The sequence below is a fragment of the Dipodomys spectabilis genome, unplaced genomic scaffold (assembly GCF_019054845.1).
Source record: "Dipodomys spectabilis isolate Male_0828 unplaced genomic scaffold, ASM1905484v1 ptg000190l, whole genome shotgun sequence".
NCBI classification, from domain to species: domain Eukaryota; kingdom Metazoa; phylum Chordata; class Mammalia; order Rodentia; family Heteromyidae; genus Dipodomys; species Dipodomys spectabilis.
This window is the reverse complement of record NW_024870867.1, coordinates 3,862,830-3,887,003: the sequence shown is the minus strand read 5'-3', so window position 1 is coordinate 3,887,003 and position 24,174 is coordinate 3,862,830. Positions and strand designations below refer to the sequence as shown.

General features: G+C 34.7%; 1 protein-coding gene and 1 pseudogene across 1 annotated transcript in view; one reads left to right on the top strand and one right to left on the bottom strand.

Annotated features, from left to right (window-relative positions):
- Nucleotides 1-24,174, top strand: part of LOC122121580 — a 492,767-nt pseudogene that overhangs the window by 193,221 nt on the left and 275,372 nt on the right.
- Nucleotides 1-24,174, bottom strand: part of Ahr (aryl hydrocarbon receptor) — a 40,734-nt gene that overhangs the window by 8,759 nt on the left and 7,801 nt on the right. Inside the window, exons 2-9 of the mRNA XM_042695797.1 lie at nucleotides 21,240-21,427; nucleotides 10,122-10,222; nucleotides 7,777-7,866; nucleotides 5,343-5,460; nucleotides 4,094-4,224; nucleotides 2,284-2,486; nucleotides 1,330-1,439; nucleotides 602-743 (exon numbers count right to left, since the gene is read on the bottom strand). Of these exons, the coding sequence (XP_042551731.1) occupies nucleotides 602-743; nucleotides 1,330-1,439; nucleotides 2,284-2,486; nucleotides 4,094-4,224; nucleotides 5,343-5,460; nucleotides 7,777-7,866; nucleotides 10,122-10,222; nucleotides 21,240-21,427 (1,083 nt within the window). The remainder of the gene's footprint in view (nucleotides 1-601; nucleotides 744-1,329; nucleotides 1,440-2,283; nucleotides 2,487-4,093; nucleotides 4,225-5,342; nucleotides 5,461-7,776; nucleotides 7,867-10,121; nucleotides 10,223-21,239; nucleotides 21,428-24,174) is intronic.

Below are 24,174 nucleotides of genomic sequence, written 5' to 3'. Positions count from 1 at the left end.
AGATCTGAGAATCACTATTCAAAGCCAGCCTGGACAGAAAAATCAATGAGACTCTTATCTCCAATTAATCACCAGAAAACTGCAAGTGTTGCTGTGGCTCAAAGTAGTAGAATGCTAGCCTTGAACAAAATTGCTCAGAGACAGCACCCAGGCCTGAGTTCAAGCCTTACAACCCCAACAACAACAACAACAACAACAAAAACCCAAGCGAACAAAAAATAAGTGTTCCTTTCAAATATTTCAAGATTTTGAGAGAACTCCTTTCTAGAACATGTAATGAACCCTTACACATCAGTTTGTGTTTAGAAAACACATTCTAAACAAAACATTGGTTCCATTTTCAAGATTGTAGTAGCTTTTCAATCTTTCCTTAAACTGAAGGATAATACTTTGTTTTCTTTTATTATTTTCACTCTGCAGATCTACATATTTACCCGCTCAGTAAAATTTGTTCCTACTTGTTTGCTTGATATCTCTCATATGAGCCCCATATTTCTCTCTCTCTATATTAACATATTATTATAAATTCATATAGGAGGACTTATATACCAAATTGTTACCAAAAACAAAACCAGGAATCATTTTATGTATTTATGCTTACGTTAGAGGTCTCTGAGTTGCGATGATATAATCTGGTCGCCCATTTTTATAAACTAAGCGTGCATTAGACTGGACCCATGTCCATCGATTGTGTTTTGCAAGAAGTCTGAAAACGGTCATGCCACTTTCTCCAGTCTTAATCACTACAATAAAATTGTTAAAAAATCAAGTTACTAAACCCCAAATCAGTGAAGAAGACCTCTGAAATGAAACCTCTCAGACATATTTCTAGGTGTATTTCATGTAGTACCAATTCAATGTTTTGACCATTTTTAAGCACCATATACTGAATCTGAAAGGGGAAGAAACAATTTTTCAAGGTTGGATTTTTCCTACTTCAGACTAAACATTAAAAATGTTAAAAGAAAATTAAGGACCAAATGATTTCAGTAAACATGAAGTACAGGAAAGTTTGACCTAGGTGAAAAATAAAAATAAATTGTTTCCACTGAAGCAAGGGATATTTTGCCATAAGCTCAGTATTTCCCAAACTACAGTAATAAAGATTTATGCTCATTAAAAGGTTTTTGCTCATTAAATATGAGCAAAACTTCTTGTACACTTAAACTTGTCTTTTCATAGTCATTAATTTACTATATTCCTAGTGGTAGAGTTCTTAAAATAAAAGCTTAACTCTGGTTAATCAAAATGATATCTAATGTAATTATTTGGAGTATGTATTAGAGTACATGCTATATTTGGAGGTGTTTCTAAGGAACAACAACTTACTTCGGACATGTAATTCAGCACAATACAGCATGTCAGCTGCATGGACGAACTGATATCCTGAACCTCTTGCACAAAGCTCGGCTTCTGTGTATCCTAAAACAATTTGTCCTCTTTTTGTAAAGGTAAAATAAGATTGAATTACAATTTAACATAAATAACCATGATCAATTGATAGCTATAGTCTATTTCCTATAACATGACATTCAAAATTTCTCATTAACAGTTAGAAAGACCAACCATATCTATATAAAGTAGTTCTTTTGCTTATACTTATAAGTTTTAACCAGAAAAAAAGAACACTATTATGACTAAAATGTATCTAACAGGACATATTGTAAAACATCTTGGTGAAGAGAGATTGTCAACTTACCTCACAGCATCCTCACAAAGTAGAAAAGCATTTATACATTTTGGTATGAATAAATATAACTGTATTATGTAATTTTTAGGAAGTTACTCAACTTCTAGTAAACAATATTTGCATAAAATATAAAACCAGTAAGAAGTGTTATCAGAATTGAGTCTTAAAAGTATCATCAAAAACTAAAAAATAACAGGATGATTTGTGAGCCTGATGAAATTACCTTACTTTAAAATAAGATATACTGCAAGAATACAAAATAGTAATAGTTGTATAAGAATAAATCATTAAGAGCTGAGGGACAGCGCCCAGGCCCAGAGTTCAGGCCCCACGACCGGACCCAAAAAAAAAAAAAGAATAAATCATTATATCTTAGGGGGAAAGAGAGTCAGGGGAGTAGAAAGTGGGGGAAAAATATTCAAAAGAAATGTACTCATTATGTTACTTATCTAACTGTAACCTCTCTATATATCACTTTTACAATAAAATTTTTAAAGTATAAATTATAGAACCTACACACTATTTTTCACATAATAAGGGAAACATGCAAAAACAAAATACACATTGAAGAGATAAAAGCAAGCAGCTCTTACTTAGCATCACAACCAGTTGGTGTGAAGTCCAGTTTGTGTTTTGTTCTAAAGATAAAGTTTTTGGTTCGAATTTCCAGTATGGATGGGGGCTGAAGTGGAGTAGCAATTGCAAACAAAGCCAACTGAGGAGGAAGCATAGATCCATCCTTCCCTTTCTTGTTCTGTCCATGAAGATACTTTAATTTCCCTTGGAAATTCATTGCCTTAAACAACCAAAAATAGTTCATTAAAATATACAGTCTAGGGGAGCAAGAGAAAGGAGGGCTAATGAAGTAAGACAGATGGGGTGACTTTGATAAAAGTATTTAATATGCATATATTAAAGAATCACAATGAAACCCCTTTGTACAGTTAATTTAGGCAAGCAAAAAATTTAAAGTAAGATTGACAGTAGTTTTGTTTTCAGTGTTTCCATTATAGCTAGATATTGCAAGGAAGGTCCTAAAGCTGAGAACTGTTGTTTCCTTACACTCTGCATGGGACAAGAAGCACAAGAAAACTACCCCAGAAAGTAGCATGAGGGATATTTTTAAGAGAATGGTACATGAACCATTCCTTGCCTCTGGTGCTCATAACTGGAGCATCATTTTTGCCTACCACAGTTCTTTTAACACTTGGCACTCGAAATGCATCTTCAGAATGACTGAATGCTGGTAAAGCCATCAAGTAAGCATTAATTTTAAATATGCAGGAGCCATGCTTAATTCTGAGAATCTTTCCTATAGAAGCAAATTCAATTTATTAAAACACTACAAAGAGATATTTTAAAACTATATAAAGAATGCAACACTTTATTAGAGTAAAAATAATCAATCATTTTAGAAGACAGTAGAAAAACAGATTTTAAACAAGAACATGATCAACATACTTATCAATCAGCCAAGAGATGATTGTTAATCTGATAGCAGCAGAAGGTAAAAATAACCTTTTATATCCCAATATGATGCTAATTTGAGCACCAGTACAAAGCACAACTCTAACTCTAGGTCAGCATAACTATTTTTAGAAATAAACACATAAATAAATAGCATTGCTTAGTAGTGCTTAGGCTTAAAATTTGATTATCTACTCCAAAAATCCTGATAACATATGCAAAGAATATATAACAAACTTTTTATTCTCTTCTCCTGAAGAAAATTAGGGAAGAGACTACTACATTCTGAGTATCCTCCTAAGGCTTCTTCTCTATCATACCCCACACAGACGTTTAGTCCATTCACATCAGGCTTATGCATAGCTCATGATGGTTCTGTAGTCCATAAATGTGCATTGTTTTCCTATGTGAGAGTTATTACATATATGGATGCACTTAAAATTTTCTTGCGTAGCAATCACTAAGCCCCAATAAGGTAAGCATCTTCCTATTAAAGAAGAGCTATATTAAAGAAGAGCTAGCTAATTATCTTCACCTTAAAATGTCCCCCCAATAGTCAGAATACAGGTTCCATGTTATTTCACTCAAATTTTCCACTGTATCCTAAAAGGAGAAGGTGTGTGTGTGTGTGTGTGTGTGTGTGTGTGTGTGTGTGTGTGTGTGTGTGTGTGTGTGTGTGTGTGTGTGTGTGTGTGTGTGTGTGTGTGTGTGTGTGTGTGTGTGTGTGTGTGTGTGTGTGTGTGTGTGTGTTCATTCTGGGCTATAAAAGATATTCAAAGTCTGAAATAATTATTTTAAAGATTTACTTTCCTATACCCAATTTTTAAGGAGATAGGTAATTTTTAAAATTGAATTCAAATATGAGCAAAGAATATTAACTTTATTTTTTGTTTTCTATTCTTTATAGTAAAAGAATCATATAATTGTGTACCTTACCAGAAAACCAGATGAATTGTTCAGCAGACACCTTAGCCGGCATATGAAGCACCTCTCCATAAACGGAGAGTTTTCTGGAGGAAGCTGTTCTGAGGTATAATAGACTCCTGCCTGTGTTAGGCCATGAGCTTCTGTAGAAATAAAAGCAACACAAATTTTACATATCATTTTGCTATAAAAATTTGACTAGTTAAAACTTGTGTTAATTCCTTCAATTGGAGTATATATATAAAATAGAAAAATCATGCCGGGCACTGGTGGCTCACCCCTATAATCCTAGCTACTTAGGAGGCTGAGATCTGAGGATACGGTTCAAAGCCAGCCCGGGCAGGAAAGGCCATGAGACTCTTACGTCCAATAATCTACCAGTAACCAGAAGTGGCGCTGTAGCTCAAGTGGTAGAGTGCTTGCCCTGAGCTGAAGAGCTGAGGGACAGTGCCCAGGCTGAGAGTTCAAGCCCCACAACCAACCAAAAAAAAAAAAAAAGAAAAGAAAAATCATTTTCAAAAGTGATTCAAATAACCAAAATGTATTTACTGGTTTTGTTCGGTGGTACTCTGGACAGAACTCAGTTTACTAAAGACCCTACCACTTGAGATAGCCCACTCCTTATTCTTTTACTTTGTTTTCTGGTAGTGTCTTGTGCTAACATTGCCTAGGCCGGCTTTCAATTATGATTTCCCTACTTCCACCTCCCACAGGCATGGATCACCTTGCCTGTCTCACAAAAACATACTGAATAATAACACTTTTGTCACACAGAACAGTACTTGATTTTTCTTATTATTGAGTTGTAACTGTTAACAGTTTTCATATTTTCTAACACTTTTCTTTTTTAAACACTTTCAAAGATTTCTGACAATACTACTGATGTAAGAAAACATGTTTTTGTACTGCTAAATTACTTTTTAATTGGTGCATTTTAATCAACAATTTATATTCACTTTCATTTCAACCTTACACATTCTTTCCAGTTTTCAGGATGGAACCAGAGTTATTTTATTAAACTCAGTATACATTCCTGTATATATGCCAACACTCCTGTGTGAAATTCCTCAATGGCTCCCATCTGACAAAGGTTATTCAGATCACCAGGTCCTGTAACCAACTCTGGCTCAGAGCTAGACTCATTTCTACTTTGTTTCTTACCTTCAGCAGAATGGCCTATGCTGCAAAGGTTCCCAGCCTCTCCTTTCACCAAAGGATATCCAAATAACCAACACCACAATCTTTTGGTAAACATTCTTACCATCAATTCCTTGTCCAGACTCTTGTGGAGGGTTTAATGACCAATGTAACTGACGTTGAAATTCAGCTCGATCTTCAGTATGGATAAGTTCATACACACTCTGATGTATGACATCAGACTAAAGAAAAAATGATACAAGGAAATAAAAGTTCTGACGAAACAATGCAATGGCTTGGTAAAACAGTGTTAAGTCCTATCTAGATTAGTGGACGCTTGTTAATGGTGATGAATGCAAATCCAAAGAATGTCAAAACTTCCTGGTCATCCAAAATAGGAAAAGCTAAAAAAGGAGACTTGCATTATAACTGATGGGTTCTGTTATTTGCCATAAATTCAAAACATGAATGTTCAAATGTCACCTCTACTCTACTTAAATACACCATATTAAAATCTGCACAAGATTCTTATCCATTGACTCATCTTGTAAATCCCTGTAAATCAATGAATCTTTCCATGAACACCTAGTCCTGTAATCTTAGTATTACATTATTTCCTTCACAGTTATTAAACGCTTTCTTCCATTAAATTTTTACTGTATTGTTAAGATTGAACAGAATTTTTTTTGTTTTCTTCACTGTTATTAGATGTTTTCTCCCAGTAAATTTTCACTGTATTGGTAATTTCAATAAGATTGTGCTTACACCATATCAGGATCCCTCCTTTCCCTCATTTCTCAGAATCCACTGCAGTGTAAAGCCTTGGTCTTTTTTTTTTTTTTTTTTTTTTTTTTTTTTTTTTGTTGGTCGTGAGGCTTGAACTCTGGGCCTGGGCGCCTGTCCCTCAGCTCTTCAGCTCAAGGCGAGCACTCTACCACTTGAGCTACAGCGCCACTTCTAAGCCTTGGTCTTTAACCTAGTGTTTTTCTAGTTTTTCTCCTTTATTTTTGAAACTGCAACTCATGGTATGAAGAACATTTTTCATCCAACACACATTCAAACATACAAACCCATGGAGAACAGTTTCACATATACTTTTTAGAGTGATAATATTGCAGTCTATATTAAATTCTACCTTAACCAACTAAAAAGAAAGTTTGATAGTGATACACTATCAACAACTGCATTATAACCCACAAATGGGGCATAATCTGTATTTTCAAAAATAGTGTCTTTGTCTACCACTCATGAATATTCAGGCTATGAGTTAAAGTAATTTTAAAAAAGTAAGTTGAAATGCGGTTAGTCTCTTAGGTTTTTTTAAACTAATATATATCAAATCATGATTAACAAAGTTATACAACTCATTAAATTTCAAATATACTTTTCTATGGACACTAACGTATTTGTGTTAAAAATCAAAGAAAAAAACCATAGGCTTTGTGGAAGTTGCCAAATTCCATTACTTTCTTGAATCTCCCTAGGAACTTAATCTTCTAGCATTAAGTCATCTCTGTATCATCTATTATACAACTGCCAGAACTGTCATCTGAAAGAGACTCTAAAGCACACACTTTACTTTTTCTTTAACAAAAACCCTCAGTGTTTCCACTGTGTGTATACAGTGAAACTACAGTTTATAAAACAGCTTACTTCATTATTCAGACCAGTTGTCTTGTTAAGATTGCGAGAAATGCATATCCATGGATATGAATGGACATGAACACATTGTAACCTGCTGAACACTGACCTAGAACATGTCCAGAGATTTTTATCAAGTGATTCAGGTGACTCATGCATATTGCAATGTGACAGTGAGACATAAGAATATAACAAGCATTCTAGTATATTTATAATCTGTTCTGAAATCATATCAGATGTTCTTAAACCTCAAATATGCCAAGCATTTTACAATTCCCATTTATTCTCCATCCACTCAAAGCTGTTTAAATGACTCAAATACCCACTTCCTTCAAGGGTTTCTAGTCTACCGCTACAGTACATGTATCTCCTCACTTTTCCCCCTGTTTTCCACACAGTTTTGGTCCATTTCAATTCATTTTCTTTAGGCCATTTTCAATAATCCACAAAATCAGAATAAACCAAAATATGTGACTTGTGCTTTTTTCTTAGCACCTAATGTATTTCATAGTTATTTTATGTCTTCTGCGACCCATGTTAACTGATGGTCTGCTTGAAAAATACCCTCCCCTGCCACCCTGCGTGAGGACTGAAACCACCAGGGCCTCACACAAGCTAGGCAAGCACTGTATCACTGAGCTACATATATCTGCAGAACCTTGAGCGTTTCTTATACATGAGATTGTTGACAAGTCCAAACAGAAACCCAATAACCAAAAATCATACTAACATTTTAAGAAATCAGTGCTATAAATTATTAAAATGAGCAAATATATTAACTAAAAATATATTTTAATAGCACATACATTTTAAGTTATACTTTATATAATCAACTTTGGTCTTAAACTATAAAATATGTAAGCAAGTTCATTTTATAAAGAAAATTATTTTAAATAGGAAAAGAAAAACATATTTACTTGTTGAAACCCCAGGTAATCTTGTATAGTAGAGGAAACATAAAAGACTAAAGCATCTGTAGTGACAACCAATACAAAGCCATTCAGAGCCTAGAAGGAAAAGAGTTATAAAATTAGTATCATTACTCATACATACTGACTTCAGCTAAAAAAAAATCTCTTTACAATGATTAGACACCTTACACCTCAAAAATAGACAAAAGTAGACCTTTGAAAAGAGAACTACACTTTGGACAACAGCCCTCACTCAGGACCTGGGAGCAAGTCAAGGCCATTCTATTACTGAGGCAACCAGAGGCCTCACTTACACTGTCCTACCCAGCACAGGCCTGGACCCTTGAAGACCCCAGCCCCGTGACTCCTCGATGCCCCCATGCCAGCAGAAAGTAGCCAGAAAAGACCACGATTCCCTCTACCTTTTATACTCCTTCAGGTTCCAAATGATGGCAATCTGCTTTATTCTCATAACTCCATGTTACTCCCCTAAACCCAATTCTTTTTATGTATCCAAAGAGCCTATATGAAGAACTTGCCTTTCTCCTCTTGGCCCAATCATTTTATGTATCTAAAGATGGAATATGAAGGATTGAACCCCCCCCCCCCCACCCTATTGTCCCAGGCCCATACAGAGCCAGGCAAAATCCCAGGTATGTGTGAACTCGTTTGAAGTTCAGGCAGGGCAATCCACCTACGTCCAGCTGTAAACATCCATTGTGGGCCCAACTGAAAGGCCCCCACCTTCCTTGACCTAGTGGCTTTTTCATTAGCCTCTGCCTCCTTGCTCAGACCTCCTATAAAAACCCAGCTCCTGTCCCAACTCTTGGACACAACCTCCAAACCTGCGGGAACATCTATGCCCCTCACTGTTCCTCAATAAACAGTTCTCACCTGTTAATAATAATAAAAAAAAATAGACAAGGTACATGACTGCAAAACTTTATTAATGTTTGACTTGGCCAAGGAAAGCTTACAGCCAAACTTAAAGCTCAACCACTGTACTAATTTTTTATATCAAATATATAAAAATCTTCACTGTCATCTATCACACTGCTCTACTTAAAGGAGAATATCAGGAAACAATGCTGACTAGCTCCTAAAAGAGATGAGTCTAGATTGGAAGAAAATTCCTTGGTAGATAGACACTTCAAGTGTCTTTAAAAATATTTCAAAGAATTATAAACATAGTTTATTGGAAAGTACATCAAGAAGTATACTTAACTTATAAATAACAATACTATTATTCTTACTCTGTTTTCCTGACACAGGATATGCTGTATAATTTGCCTAAATAATTTTAGGGCAAGACAAAAATCATTAGCTATATTTTAAACCAATTTACTGTTATATCAATTGGCCCATATTTTTCTTGAAATAAAGGATTTCATTATTACCTTACTAAATAGCCTAAATGTACTTAATTACCCTGAACAACAAAGTATTAGAAAATTTCCTGTGATCTTAACAAGTCTTTGTTTTAATTAGCATACCTCAGCTGGTAGTGCACAGGGCACTCATGTTTAAATATATCCAATTTATTTAACTTAAGGAAGCCCAGTTAATTTTTACTATCTGGAATTTGGACATGATTACAGAACTGAAATAACAATGTTAAGAATTATACACTACACTCTAATTGCCACATCTGAGCAGGCACTGATTGAACTAATGGACCTACCAAAACTTATGCTAACTTTTGTCACAAAAGCAAACCAAATTCTTCCATTCAGTTGGTTGTACTGAAGTGAAAGCGATGAGGTCGCAGTAACACTCTGTGTCCTAACACAGGTCTTCATTTGATCTCATTTCAACAAAATACACTTCAGAGAACTCTCAGAGCATGAAAACATATTTGAATAGCTCCTCAAGTTCTAAATCAGAGCTTAGGAACAATTTAAATTTTCACAAATCTATGTAATAGTCTCCAAGTCTAACGCAGATAAGATGGCTTGCATTTGTTATTAATTGCACAAAAGAAATGTAAGCTACAAGACAACTTACTAAAAAAAGAAAATTCAGCTTAAAATAATGCTTAAGTCTGGAATAAATGCACTAAGTTTTTGGTTGAGCTATATTTTTGCAGAAAGTACCTATAAATCCAATGTCTTATATAAAAATCTGTAAACTAGGTGAAGACATACTCTTGTCTGAAGGGATTACAACAGAGAGGTGACAATCAGACCTCTAACTCACTTGGTCAACCTAATTTCATTTATCATGTACCAGCATAGTGCACAGACAGGATGCAAGACACTATGTGAGTCCTAAACAACTGGAAACAGTTAAAAAGACTAACTTCTCAGGAGCAATTGTCCTTACTTTGAGGAACTCTATTTACTAAAACTTACTTGTAATAAGAATTCTCCTTCTTGCAAGTTCATGTCTCTGAATTTTGCTGTACAATTATCCTGGATTCCATTTCTGTCCACGAAGGAAGACTTTAACGCAACTATAGAAGAAGAAAAGAAAAAAGTAATGCTATATCAGGTATATTTGTATTTAAGCAGTATAAAAAGGCTATCAAGAAAATATCTAAAAGGACAACTTGAAATACTATGTATATGTTTAGGTCTTTAAATTTTAGAAGGCAACATAACTGGAGTAATATCTACAGTTACCATTTACTTAAGCTTTTTATCAAGCACTTTTAAGCATAACCTTATTAAAAGCATGTGTCTACAGTATCTGACAGAATTGCCATTTATTAAATGTGTAAGCTCTTTGGACCTGTTTCTTGATGTAAGAAATGGCAATTTAATAATAATTTTACAAAATCCATCCTTAGTGTGACAAGTAATGAGAATATACCAGAAATTCCTGGCACACAGCAGAACAACAGTCAATAAATGAGTCTTTAATTATTAGCAGCACTCTCAAGAACTTAAGGACTGCCTATTGATAAGGTGTATACGAAATACATTTTGTTGGCCCTCTCCCTTTCTGCGGATCCCTTTTTAAACCTGTGATACTTACATACTGACTTGGCAATCATATTAAGGTTTCTTATTTCATTAGATTTTTTTGCATGCCAAAATAATCTGGCTCAGTAAAAGAGATTTATGAAGAATCAGATTTTCTCTCAGCTTGAATAAAGTTATCACATAAAATACTCTCATGTTTGCAGGGTATTTTCTGGTAAGTCATCAGTGTGTGTGTCATAGCAGAATCATATGCCAAGTTCTGGCTGCTGCAGGAGTTGAAAGATATCTCTCTAAAAGAAGAAGCCAGAAGGCTGGCCTTTGAATAAAAAAGTTTCAAAAGGCCAGAGTACAGATTTCCTTAGGCCAAAAAAATAATGTGAGATAAATTGATCTAACAGTTAGTTAATCAAGACCAAAGGAAATACTCAAATGTTTCTCATCAAAAGGAAGAATAGAGTGAGAACAGCCTTTTCTTCTTTTATGTTCTATGTTATTTTGTTGTTTCTTGCTTTTTTATGGCCAAATTTTCTTGAATGTACTAAAACCTGACAATGCCAATTAACTATACTCTGCAACTTCGTCAAATGCTGCAGAGTATGAGACACAATTAAGGAGGTATAACAAAACTTGTTAAAAAGAAACAAGAAGTAACCAAAACCTCACATTATAAAATCAACAAGTCTAAAAGTAATGAGAAATTTAGAATGTCTAAATTATCCTGAGGAATCTTGAAATCAATTTTTAAACAATGGACCTGATGTCTGTTCCAGAGTAACTGACAGGAAAAAAAGATAAAATAGCACAAAGAAGTAACTTCCTGATCACTGACAAGTTCAGTAAGAAAGAGATTTAAATTATGATTTGTTCTTTGGCTTCTATTGAGGGAACTAGAAGACATATGGAAGTAGACACATAGAAGGCTCTGCCTTTATGTTAGACATATGCACTATGAAAGTAAATAACTAGAAAAGAATGTCAAAATACGAAGTGCCGAAACAGTATTAAAGGAACTTAAAGGTGAGAAACAGTAACAATGCTTACAATTCTGAATGCAAAAGATGGCATCTTTAATATGTAAAACTACTGCTTAGGTGGGAACCATGATAAATGCATTTTAGAGATGAGGGTTTTACTAAAAACAATTCTTGTTTTGTCCTCTTGGTCATCAATGCGGTACAGAAGTGAATATTGTGCAAGAATGAGTCCAAAGGGGTACACTCACTTCCCAGAATCATCTAAAAAACATGTTTGCCTTTTGCAGAAAATTCACTGTATGCTGGCCTCTCAACCTAACCACGCAATATTTACCCTTCTGTGAAGTTTCCCCTCCATTTCTTGGTTTCATATCTATTCCCTTAACCTTCTTAAAATTACTAGCAGGTATATTAATTAATACTATTCACTTTCATGTATATACTGCTTGCCTTGATCAGAAAGCAATGGAAGCGCTAGAAGGTGACATGAAGTCCTATCACAGGATTGTTTCCTGCCCCCTGATTTTAGTTTCTTAATAATACTGCTCTTTATGCCTATCACTTCCCATATTTGGTATCTTGAAAGTCCACAGTAGTCCTATGAGACTGGCAGTTTTGTTCTTTTCATATAATAGGACCTGAGACTTAGGGAAGTTTCCCAGGGTAACAAAACCTTAAGTGATACAGGCTGGGCAAAAAACCAGGTTGCCGGAGCCAAGTGTGTGGGCGATGCTGAACCACCTCTCAGACTTCCCACTGCGCTAACCTTCTTTCACCTTCAGTTTCCTCACCTTTAAAGGAGGACAATGCTAGCCCTCTGAGATAAATTCTATTAAGGGTAAAACAACAAGTAGAATACTTGGAAAATCTCTGGAGACAATCACTGACAGTTAAGGACAAAGACAATAAACTCTGATGATTTTATTCAACCTGAGATCACTTAAAAACTTCCAATTGCATATTGGGGCTTAACTGAGTGATTTCTTATCTTTAAATGGAGAGCATAAACAAGTTCCTAACAAAACTCTTATGATGACTATATGATATAGATTGAAGTACTCCAAAACTACAAGATAATACATAAATCATATGTACAATCAGATACATAAGATATTTTAAACACTACAATACAGGAATTAAGTATGCAACAGTTTGTAAAAACAAAACAGCCTGGTGTGGGTGGCTCAGGCTGTAATCCTAGCTATTCAGGAGGCTAAGATCTAGAAGTGAAGCTTTGGCTCAAGGGGCAGAGCACTAGCCTTGAACACAAAAGCTCAGACAGCTCTCAGGCCCTAAGTTTGATCAGAACAAAGAAAAAAAAGAAAAAGAAAGAAACAGAGAGAGAGAGAGAGAGAGAGAGAGAGAGAGAGAGAGAGAAAGGGAGAGAGAAGGAAGGAAGGAAGGAAGGAAGGAGGGAGGGAGGGAGGAAGGGAGGGAGGGAAAGCAAGAAGCAATACCGGAAATATTTCTAGTCATGCAAACTGTGAAGGTCTATCCTAGACCAACTAAATCAGAAATTTTACAGAAGGACCCACCATTAAAATTAAAAAGCCCTTTAGATGAATTCTAACGTCTGTAAAAATTTAATTATCACGATTTTAGATGTTTAGTTATAATTTGTCTTTTAAAATGCTGTCATTTTGGATAATACAAGTCAACAACTGATTCTCCTATTTAGAAAGTATCTGCTATAGTCATTATATTCACTGGACATTATATAACAAAATAGATTGTACTATAATCTATGTACATTATGTAAAAAATAAAATAAATGAGAGGGCAAAAATAGAAGAAAACAAAGAAAAGGATGATACTGACCAAGAAGCATTGTACTTATAATCTGGTTTTTGAAATTGTAACTCCTCTGTTCAACTATTTAATAACAACAATTTTTTTTTGGGCAGTCGTGGGGCTTGAACTCTGGGCTTGGGCGCTATCCCTCAGCTCTTCAGCTCCAGGCGAGAGCTCTACCACTTGAGTCACAGCGCCAGTTCTGGCTTTCTAGTGGTTTATCGGAGATAAAGAGTCTCACAGACTTTCCTTGCCCAGCCTGGCTATGAACCACGACCCTCAGATCTCAGCCTCCTGAGTAGCTAGGATTACAGGCGTGAGCCACCGGTGCCCAGCAATAACAACATTTAAAAAAAATTATCTGCTATACAGTGAGACAATTGTAAAAATCCTCCTGATCAACAGGATATATACCACTTCCAAAGTGAGAAAAATACAAGATATCACACATACAATGCTAAGACATTCCTCAGTAAGAAGCCTGTGAAGCAATAACACAAAACAAGAATTTAATCAATGATGAAATTTACAGTATAAATACATTACAGTAATATCGGATTCAATTTTAATTAATTCATCCATTTTCCGTTTTCTAATATGGTCCTTTGTTTCCATACCTTTAAGCTCAGATTTCCATTTCTCTCCACAAGCCAAGTATTTCATCCTCAGAGAACATGCTTTGAATTGTTTGAGAGAAAATTCAAGAAGAAGAAATACTGGCTTATGGTAAAACTATTTTGCGTTTTGTAACTATAGCTTGTGTTTAAATAGACACATGACATGATAAATCTTGTCAGGGAAAAGAACATGTCTTAAATCTCAAATCACTGATGTGAATTCAATTTATTTTACAATAGTATTTATCATCCCCTTTATTACTTTGGCAAGAAAAGTTAAATTCCATTCCCACACTGATGTAAGCACAGAAGAACACTGAAATGGCATTATAAAATTCAGCCAAACATACAAATTTTTATACAATAGAAAGGGTATTGCAGCATTTCTTAATATAAGGAAAACATTCCTAGTTTAGTTTAGCCTGGTTCCAATGACTATATACATATAATTTCCAAATAACAGATTAAATATATGTAAAAGGAGTTTCTTCTATATACACTGAAGTGTAAGATATTACTTTAATACATTAAGTTTTATTCGGAACTGAAGTATTTTCTTTTGAAGGACGGAAAGAAAGAAGAAACTACAATTTAACTACAACCAGGTTACAGAGTAAACTCCTAGGGAACAAAGATTTGTTCTACATAGTTTAGAGATTTCTGATAATACTGATGGATTTTTCTTGCTGAGTACAAATTTCTAATTACCAAGGTAGAATTAAAGTTCAGCTTTTCAAATGCAGCAGCTGCTATGGCACATGCCTGTAATCTTAGTCATCAGGAGGCTAAGACAGGATATCAAGTTCAAGGACAGCCTACGTTACATAGCAAGTTTGAAGTTACATAGAGAGAACCTGTCTCAAAAAAACCAAGGGTTTGCTAGCATGCATAAGAACCTAGGTTTGTCCCTCACACTGTGAAATAATAACAATAGTAATGAATAATATACTTGTGATCATAGGATGAAAAACTGGTAGTTACTATTGTTTTTAGCAAATACACACAAACATTTTCAAGCTGAAAATGTCACTAAAAGTCATATCCTAACTCTCAAGTGGAAAGAGAATTCTAAAGCTATTACTTAACCTTTTTCTATTACACATTCAATTATATTCAACTCCTCTACAAGAACATATTAATCTCTGCATTAATACAATCAATAAGATGAGTTAATTTAGCTTTTGAGTAGAATAAGCTCATTTACTTTTCATGTATGTATACAACAGTGGAATTTACACATAATTCTAGTCCAATTCTATACTTTCACTGGGGCAGAATATAACTAATAAATTATAGTAGCAATTAAAGTAGGCATTAGAATCACCTAAAAGGCTTATTTGCCAGGCGCTGGTGGCTCATGCTTGTAATCCTAGCTACTCAGGAGGTTGAGATCTGAGAACAGCAGTTCAAAGCCATCCTGGACAGGCAAGTCTGAGAAAAAGAGCTCAAAGACAGCACCAGGGCCCTGAGTTCAATTCCCAGGATATTCTCTCTCTCTCTCTCTCTCTCTCTCTCTCTCTCTCACACACACACACACACACACACACACACACACACACACACACAAAGCTTATTAATTCTAATGTTGAGAGCCATGTGCAATTTCTGATTCTACAGATCAAGGATGTAACTCCATAATCTGCATCATTAACAACAGCCACATGACACTATGTGCCACTCTGGGAACCAGTTACTCAGAACATCAGGATTTGAGAAATAACTTGTATATGTTCTGGTTCTAGTTCTTCTGTATTTTATAAAATTTTAACTTCTTCACTTAAAGATCATACTTCTAATATTAGAAAGTAACTATTAATAATTTAACACAGACAAAAACTGATGCTCAAATGTTTAAGATGGAAACAGGATAACAACACAAAGACAGACACAGTATGTATCAGCCCTTTTCCTGAATTTAAGTATGTAGCCTTCTGATAAAAGAAAAATGTGGAGATGAAAATTAACATGTCCTGCCAAAAGACTGGAAAAGAGGTTATTAGAAAATTTCCATCTTTAAGTAAAAATACAAATTTAAATGAACAAGGAATTCGTAGGTGATATTAATACCAGGTCCCTTAAAGCCACAACAACAAAAAAATCCCACTGAAACAAGTAAAATATCAGTACTTTGAAAGAAGTAATTATAAATTACCCTGCAATAATTTTAATACTAAGAATTACTCCATTAGGCCTCTTCTTTTCAGGATTAATCCACCATAAATCTAAAAGAGCAGGCTAGTATCATTACAGTCCACACTGAGAAGATAATGACTATGTATAAGAGTGAGGTTTAAGGTCTTAACAAACCTCAAAATCAGTTAGCTGAGTTGGTATCTGCACTGCCTGCCAACCCATGCTTATTACAAGATACAAGTCTCCCTCTGCCACAGGGTGACAGAGGTGGAATGCCTTCTGGGGACCAAAGAATTTAACACAATCAAGAACCCAACTGTGGAGCTGGGAGTAGTGGCTCTCACCTCTTATTCCAGATCCACAGGTGTCTAAGGTAAAAGAATCAAGGACTGAAGCCAGCTCTGGGCAAAAGTGAGACCTTATACCCCCCAAATAACCAGAGCATATGATGGTTTGGCTCATGGTAGAGTACCTGCAAGCAAGCACAAAACCCCAGTATTGCCAAAGAAATAAGAACCCAACTGACAAGAATATTCTATAAAACTGACAGTAAGCAAATTCTCACATCATATGGAAATTTTGAGGGCAGAAAAAATCAATTCTTCATGGAAATTTTTAGATTCATTAAATATGGGAAATAAAATTATTTTAAATGTGCTGTGATACAAACAAACTTACTTATTAATATACTTAAATGTACTACACTGTTTTCCCAGAAACAGGTAGTCTAGAAAATACAATGCAATCTTTGGATTTTAAGGAATTTTTCTACATCTAACTTTATTCTCCTATACTGAACAATCTAAGGTACTGCATCAGTGTATGTACACATATTTTAAATGGCACAGTATTTACTATGAATATTTTACTGAATTCATAAAAGCTACATGACATCTAATCTCTACTATGGTCACAGAAATTTTTGACTTTTTCAGTTTATTACATATTGGTGTTTTTAAAAGATGGTCATCCTCGAATGTTCACTATTTCTCCAAAATTTAAATTTTTGAGGTTGCTGCCAAAAAAAGAAAACAAAAAATCTGAACACAACACCTACATGATGTTGAACACTTCAAAAGTTAAAAAAGAACTACTATTGATCCAACAAAGTCACTACATTTATTTAAACTTTTAAAATAATCTCCATTTCAAAGATAGTATCATTGAGCTTAAGACTCGGTATCAAATAAATTGCTTTGAACTAAACCATAACTGAAAAAAGGCTAAGACCCATTCAAGGACTTTAAAGTTATATTTTAGAATATTTCAACTAATTAGAAATGAATAAATATTAATGTTGTACTTAAAACTCAAGTAATGCTTTTCAGACAGTAGTAATAAAGTGGTCAATGGCTCCAAAGTTTAAGAAGACTGATCCAACCTAGATTATTTAAACTTGTAATAAATAGATGTATTTTCTTGGAAAAATATCTATTGTTATAGTAAAACTTGAGTTTCCTTTCTAACAAGATTGTATGATTACTCGTTTATATTGTTCTTTCCGCAGGAATCTACACACCCCCTGTTTGCATCCTGTTATTCATTGTGAGCTTCCCTTCCCTTCTCTATGCTGTGTCCCTAACAGTGGAAGAGTGGGGAATGAACAGAAAATCTAAGCACTGTCAGCCCACTCCAAGTCTCCCTGTTCGCATTAAGCCTATTCATGAGATACTACGTTCAAATTTTCATTCTCTTATGCTCTGAAACATTGTATTATGTTCCCAGACTACTAGTGGTCTACAGGAAACATAAGGATCTTTTTGTTTTTTAATGAATTTTTTCTCCCTACCTGTCATCTGACTTTATGTTCATTTATTGAACAATCTAGAGCACTGCTTGAGATTTATGACACCAGTAAGGCTCACCCAAACACATTTATTGTCTTAACATTCCGTATTTAGAGTCTTCCTTCAAAAGGTAAAGAAAGCCATATATAGCTAAAGGCACTACCACACATTATGTGACATACTTATTAAAATGTTGTCTCCTGAGTTTTACATAAAACTGATTGTATCAGAACATATGAGGAATGCTCTAATAGGCAATTCTTTGAAAGTAACTCCTATGTACACCAGAGTTAGGAAGCAATAATACAAAGGATATAAAACTAAAGATCATATAGTTAATGAAGGAATGATTCAAATATGTAATGAGACTATTGTCAAATACACTGAACCAGAACAAAAAATAAATTGAGTAATAGTTAAAAAATACTTTTAACAAGAATTCCATGATGAGTCCTCTTGAACTCTAACATTCTCTCTGTGGTAAACTTTGGAGTCTGCTTTATTTGAGGCACTGAGTAACACAGGTCTAATCATGCATATGTGTGGGTATCTACATCTACATATGCAAGTATGATGTACATATTAAACATATGTATGCAGAAATTTGTATTTACACTGGCAAACATGTATCTATCTAAAGTTAGTGATTATGTTAGTACTCTAAGGAACTTCAGTTCTGATCTCCTACCCTTCTTTAAAATTTTCATTTTAACAGTATTTTTATAATTAAAAAATATAAAATTTTTTATTGTAATTGATTTTTTTTTTTTGGTCAGTCGTGGGTCTTGAACTCTGGGACTGGGCGCTGTCCCTCAGGTCTTCCGCTCAAGTCTAGTGCTCTACCACTTGAGCCACATGACCACCTCCAGTTTTCTGGCGGTTAGATAGAGATGAGTCTCACGGACTTTATTGCCCAGGTTGGCTTTGAATTGCAATCATCATATCTCAGTCTCCTGAATAGCTAGGATTACAGGCGTGAGCCACCAATGCCCGGCTGATTTAAACTGATTTTGAGACAAGGTCTTCCTATACAGCCCAGGCTATCCTGAAGTTCATGATTCACCTGCCCCAGCCTCTTATGTGTTAGTATTATACGGATGTGTCACCAGGCTCAGCTTCTGTACTCCCACCTCTAAAGAATGTACAACCTATGCACTGTTTTTCTTTTTAACATATATATTTCATATACATGTTTAAATATATGTGTATGTGTAAATATATATATATATATAGAGAGAGAGAGAGAGAGAGAGCTATCTACCATAGAGGAGCAACACAAAAAGGTAAAGTGACTCAGTTAAGAAGTCTTTACCACAGTCAAGAATGAAGGTCACCCTGGCCTCTAAATGTAAGCTGTCTTAGGTCAGAGACATCTCTTAAGTCATGGAATCCCACACTACAGTTGAGCAGTAGCCACAGCATATAAGTAAATGCTAAGGATAGGGACAGCATTTTATGCAGCTAGACATGAGTTCAAGATGACAATATACAACAGTGACTCATACTTTAACATGCAAGAATTTAGCCCCACAATCAATGTGATACCACAGGTTTAGAGTGAGGTTCAAGAGTTAGCATTTCTAACAAATTCCAGGTATGCTGATGCTGCTTGTCCATGGACTATGCTTATTAAAACCAGAGACCTAAGGAAAGGTCCCAAGAGCTTTCTATATTAGGGTTCCCGGGGGAAAAAAAAGAACTGAAATATGGTAAGGAAACGTAATGTAAGGAATCTGGAAACCTGAGTTTAGTTTCAACTCTATCACAAAATGATGACATGGCTGATAAGCATACAGTCATAGGTATACTATTGAATGCTGCACAAAGCATCTCTAAGATGAAGAGTTCAGTAGGAAGACATTGAAAATTTAAATGCTTTTTGTACAGATTAAAGAATATTTAAGCATCTATTAAACTTAAAATATATAATCATCCCTGCAATCACTACTTTGAATTAATGTATATTAGGCAGACTAAAACTGTTAAACTACAGTCCAAAAGAAATAACATACCAGCAAACAAATAAAATATGCATAGATGACACACATCAAATCAGGTAAACATAAATCCAAAGGGAAAATAATCATATTACAATACTGTAGCTATAAATCACAAAATCAAGCATTCTGCAAATGTCTAGGGACTTCTTTAGATGGTATCATCTGAGAACTTGTTAGACCACACCTAAACTTACTGCATAAGAATCTGCATCTTAACCTGATCTGTAAGTGGTGAATGAACACACTGATGTTTTACATACACTGATACATATCACTGAGATTTCATTATTAAATTCCTTTACTACAGTTTAAAAATAAAAATGCAACATTTAAAAAAGAACATTTCTTGAAAAATCTGTTTTTGACTATAAAAAACAAGAAAAATTATGAATTTTTTGCATGAGAAAAATCATTGAAACACTATTTTCAAACATATCTCCTATTTAAAATACTCTATGATGAATATTATATAATTAAACGGTAACAAATGTCACCTAGACATTTAGTTTCACAGCAAAGTTGAGAGCTGAGGTATAGGATGGTACCTAGTTTGAAGTTAGTTGGTCAGTGGCACAATGAAGAATGAAATTCAGTTTTGTTAACTCCAATGGGGAAACATTTTAAATTATATTTTCTTGCAGCAAACATACATTAAAAGATTAGAAATAAGTACAATTTTTAAAGGATAAAAATAGAAAATGAAGTATCAATTTATACTTTTGTGTGTGTATATATGCCAGTTCTGGGACTTGAACTCAGGGCATGGGTACTGTTCCTGAGTCTTTTTGCTCAAGGCTAGCACTCGATCACCTGAGCTACAGCTCCCCTTCTGGCTATTGCTGGTTCACTGGTGATAAGTCTCATGACTTTCATGCTCAGGCTGGCTCGGAACCACAATCCTCAGGTCTCAGCCTCCTGAATAGCTAGGATTACAGGCGTGAGCCACCAACACCTGGCTTATAACTTAACATTCTTATGTGTGTTTTATTCTTGCCTTCTCAAATAAGATATCAAACTGGAAGAAGGAAAACTTCAATCAAAAATACATTAATTTGATCACAATTTCTAAATATATGATTTTCAAGGAATGATGACATATATAATTTAAGTGGTTACATCTGTTGCATGAATGAAACTGGAAAACTGATAAAATCAGGGATAATTATAAATTTGACTTTGTCACAATTTTTCTATGCATCAATAAAAACGTCGCATATTGTAGACATATTAAACCTTGACATACCGTCAAAGAAGCTCTTGGCTCTCAGATAACTAACACTGAGCCTAAGTACAGAAAGTTTGTCAAGCTTATTAATAACATCTTGTGGAAAAGGTAGCAGGCTAGCCAAACGGTCCAATTCTGTATTAAGTCGGTCTCGATGTCGCTTGGAAGGATTTGACTTGATTCCTTCAGCTGGAATTGGCTTTACTCTGAAAAGCAAACAAAGTAACATGAAAATCCTATCGAAAACTTGAAACAACGATTTCTATTGCATTATAATGTATTCTTAACTATTTTTCTAATATAACAAATTTTAAAAATCTACTTCAGTTTATAAGCAATTCACCGAAATCTTCCGTGCATATCCTAATTAAGAAAAACAAAGAAAATGGCAAAAGTCATGCTTTATTAAAATGCTTATTAACTCATTACAGGAAAATTCTAAATACATCTAGTAGTTCGTGTATGTGTGTGTGTGTGTAATGCACATATGCAGTTTAGTAATTCCCAACTAATGAAGTCTATTATGAATTTTTCTCCCTCAAATACAGACATTGATAGAAAAGGATAAAGACATGTACAATACATTAGGTAAAACTCAAGCTTCAGTTGCTATATTCCTCACAAAGCATATCATCATTATGTTGCAAAAAATATAAAAAACTTAAATGTTTATCTTTAAAATTCCCAGATTCCTATCTCTATAAACTTTTATCCCACTTAATAATGCCTTCCTAAGCTGTCTCATATCTGAGGTTGGTCTTCAGGGCATCTAATACAGACCTTAAATTCAGTAAGAAAACTAAATTTGACTCTATTCATATTTGTTGGATAATAAATATTATAGGTTAATTGGAGAGTTTTTTCATGACTGAGCATATTTCTACTTAATTATTATCATTCATAGCATTGTGTCTCAATGAAACCCAAAAAATGTAGCATGAATGTCATCTAAGAGAAAAGATATTGCTGGGCACCAATGGCTCATGCCTATAATCCTGGTTACTCAGGAGACAGATCTGCAGCTCACTGTTCAAAGCCAGCCCAGGCAATAATGTCTGTGAGACTCATCACCAATTAACTACCAGAAAATCATAAGTGGAGCTGTGGCTCAAAGTGATAGCATGCCATGCTAGCCTGGAGCTAAAAAGCTCAGTGACAGTTTCCAGGCACTCCCTGAGTTCAAGCCCCATGATGGACAAACAAAAATAAGATATTTATGGGTAGGACAGAAATCTGAGTTCAGAAAAAATCAGATTCTTCACACAAAAAGGCTTTCCAATATTTTATAGCAGAAATTAAGTTCTTAAAATGATTTTACATATCATGTTACATTTTATCGTGGCATTAGATGCCATAGTATAAATCAAAAACATATTGGAAAACTGAACACATTTTATACTCTCATCTCTATACCCTCTCAAATCTCAGAGGACTCTTAGAACAAAGACATTTTTGACAGGGAATATTGTTTTGTAAAGTAAAATAGCCTGTGTATGAAACTATTAATTTGATTTAACCAAAAGATTTCTAGATAGCTTATATTTTCATGACATGTGGAGAAGAAATATTTTACTGAGAAAGATCGTGATGCAGAGTAAATCAGGAATATTAATATATTTGTTATTTTCCCTAGGCAAGTAATTTTTTAACACTTGAATATTTCCATTTTCTTTTTTACATTTCATGGTTTTTTTTTCCATGAAACAGATAACTGATTCTGTGATATACAGATAAAAGTCAATACTATATCCAGACTGTGTATATAACACTTAATAGACTGTGGTAACTGTTCCCTAGCTACTTCCCGCTAATCATATTCAAATAATAAACATATTCAAATCACAACTAATTACTACATTTCAATTTACTAACTACACAATGTATGTCTTACCTTACTGTGTAATTCTGTACTGGTTAATAACTTGTTAAAAAATAGTTATTTGCACCAAATCCTGGTCAGCCAAGAAAACCACTCATATTCAAAAAGTGAGAGTAGAGGTACATTCATGTTCACTGTAGCACTATTCACAACAGCAAAGCTACCGAGACAGCCAAGACACCCTATCCTGATGAATGGAACAAAAAAAAGGTGGTGTGTGTGCGTGTGTGTGTGTGTGTGTGTGTGTGTGTGTGTGTGTGTGTGTGTGTGTTTGATATACCATAGTGCATTCCTTTGAATAAATAACATTCACTTTAACAACAATGAGTATTTGTCCTATCTTGGGTATGGGTGTAGTTGAGGAGAATGGACGAATGGAAAGAGTAAAGGAGGGTGAATGTGGCCAAAATACTTTATGTACCTGCATGGGAAGGGGAAGGAGGAAAGAGAATGATCAAGATTCATTATATGCAGGAGTGGACATGCTGAAATCAAACTCCCTAGCACAACTAATTGAGGCTTGAAAAAAAAAAAAAGTGTTGTGAATGGCTGAGTAGAAAGAATAACTGCTTGAAAAAAGATTTCACCAAAAGTTGGTATCTGAAATCGATCTTGAACCAGATTTCATGAGGGAGTATAACTAGGGATGGTAAACTGTTAGAAATTTCTTGTTTGAAGGTGAAGCAAGAAAGAAAAGAAAGAAGACAGAGAAAGAGGGAAGAGGGTAATATCAGGCCCATTCTTTCAACAGACAGTGAAAACCCACTATGTGACAGGAACAGAACAGTCACCAGTGAACCAGACATACAAAAACTCCCGTTCTCACAGACCTTATCTTGGATGACAGAGAAATAGATAAAGAGACATACAGCTAGATTTTCCAGCTGATGAGTATTAAGAAAAATGAAGCAAGGTAAGGAAGAAGTAAGCACTGATGGAGGTGCTGCATTTGACTGGCAGAGCATGTATCTCAGTGCAGATTTGAATGCAATATAGGAAGAGCCATGAAGATGCTTGATAAAAGACACAGGAGAAACAGCGAGCTTCCCCAAAATCATTGTAGGAAACTGGACA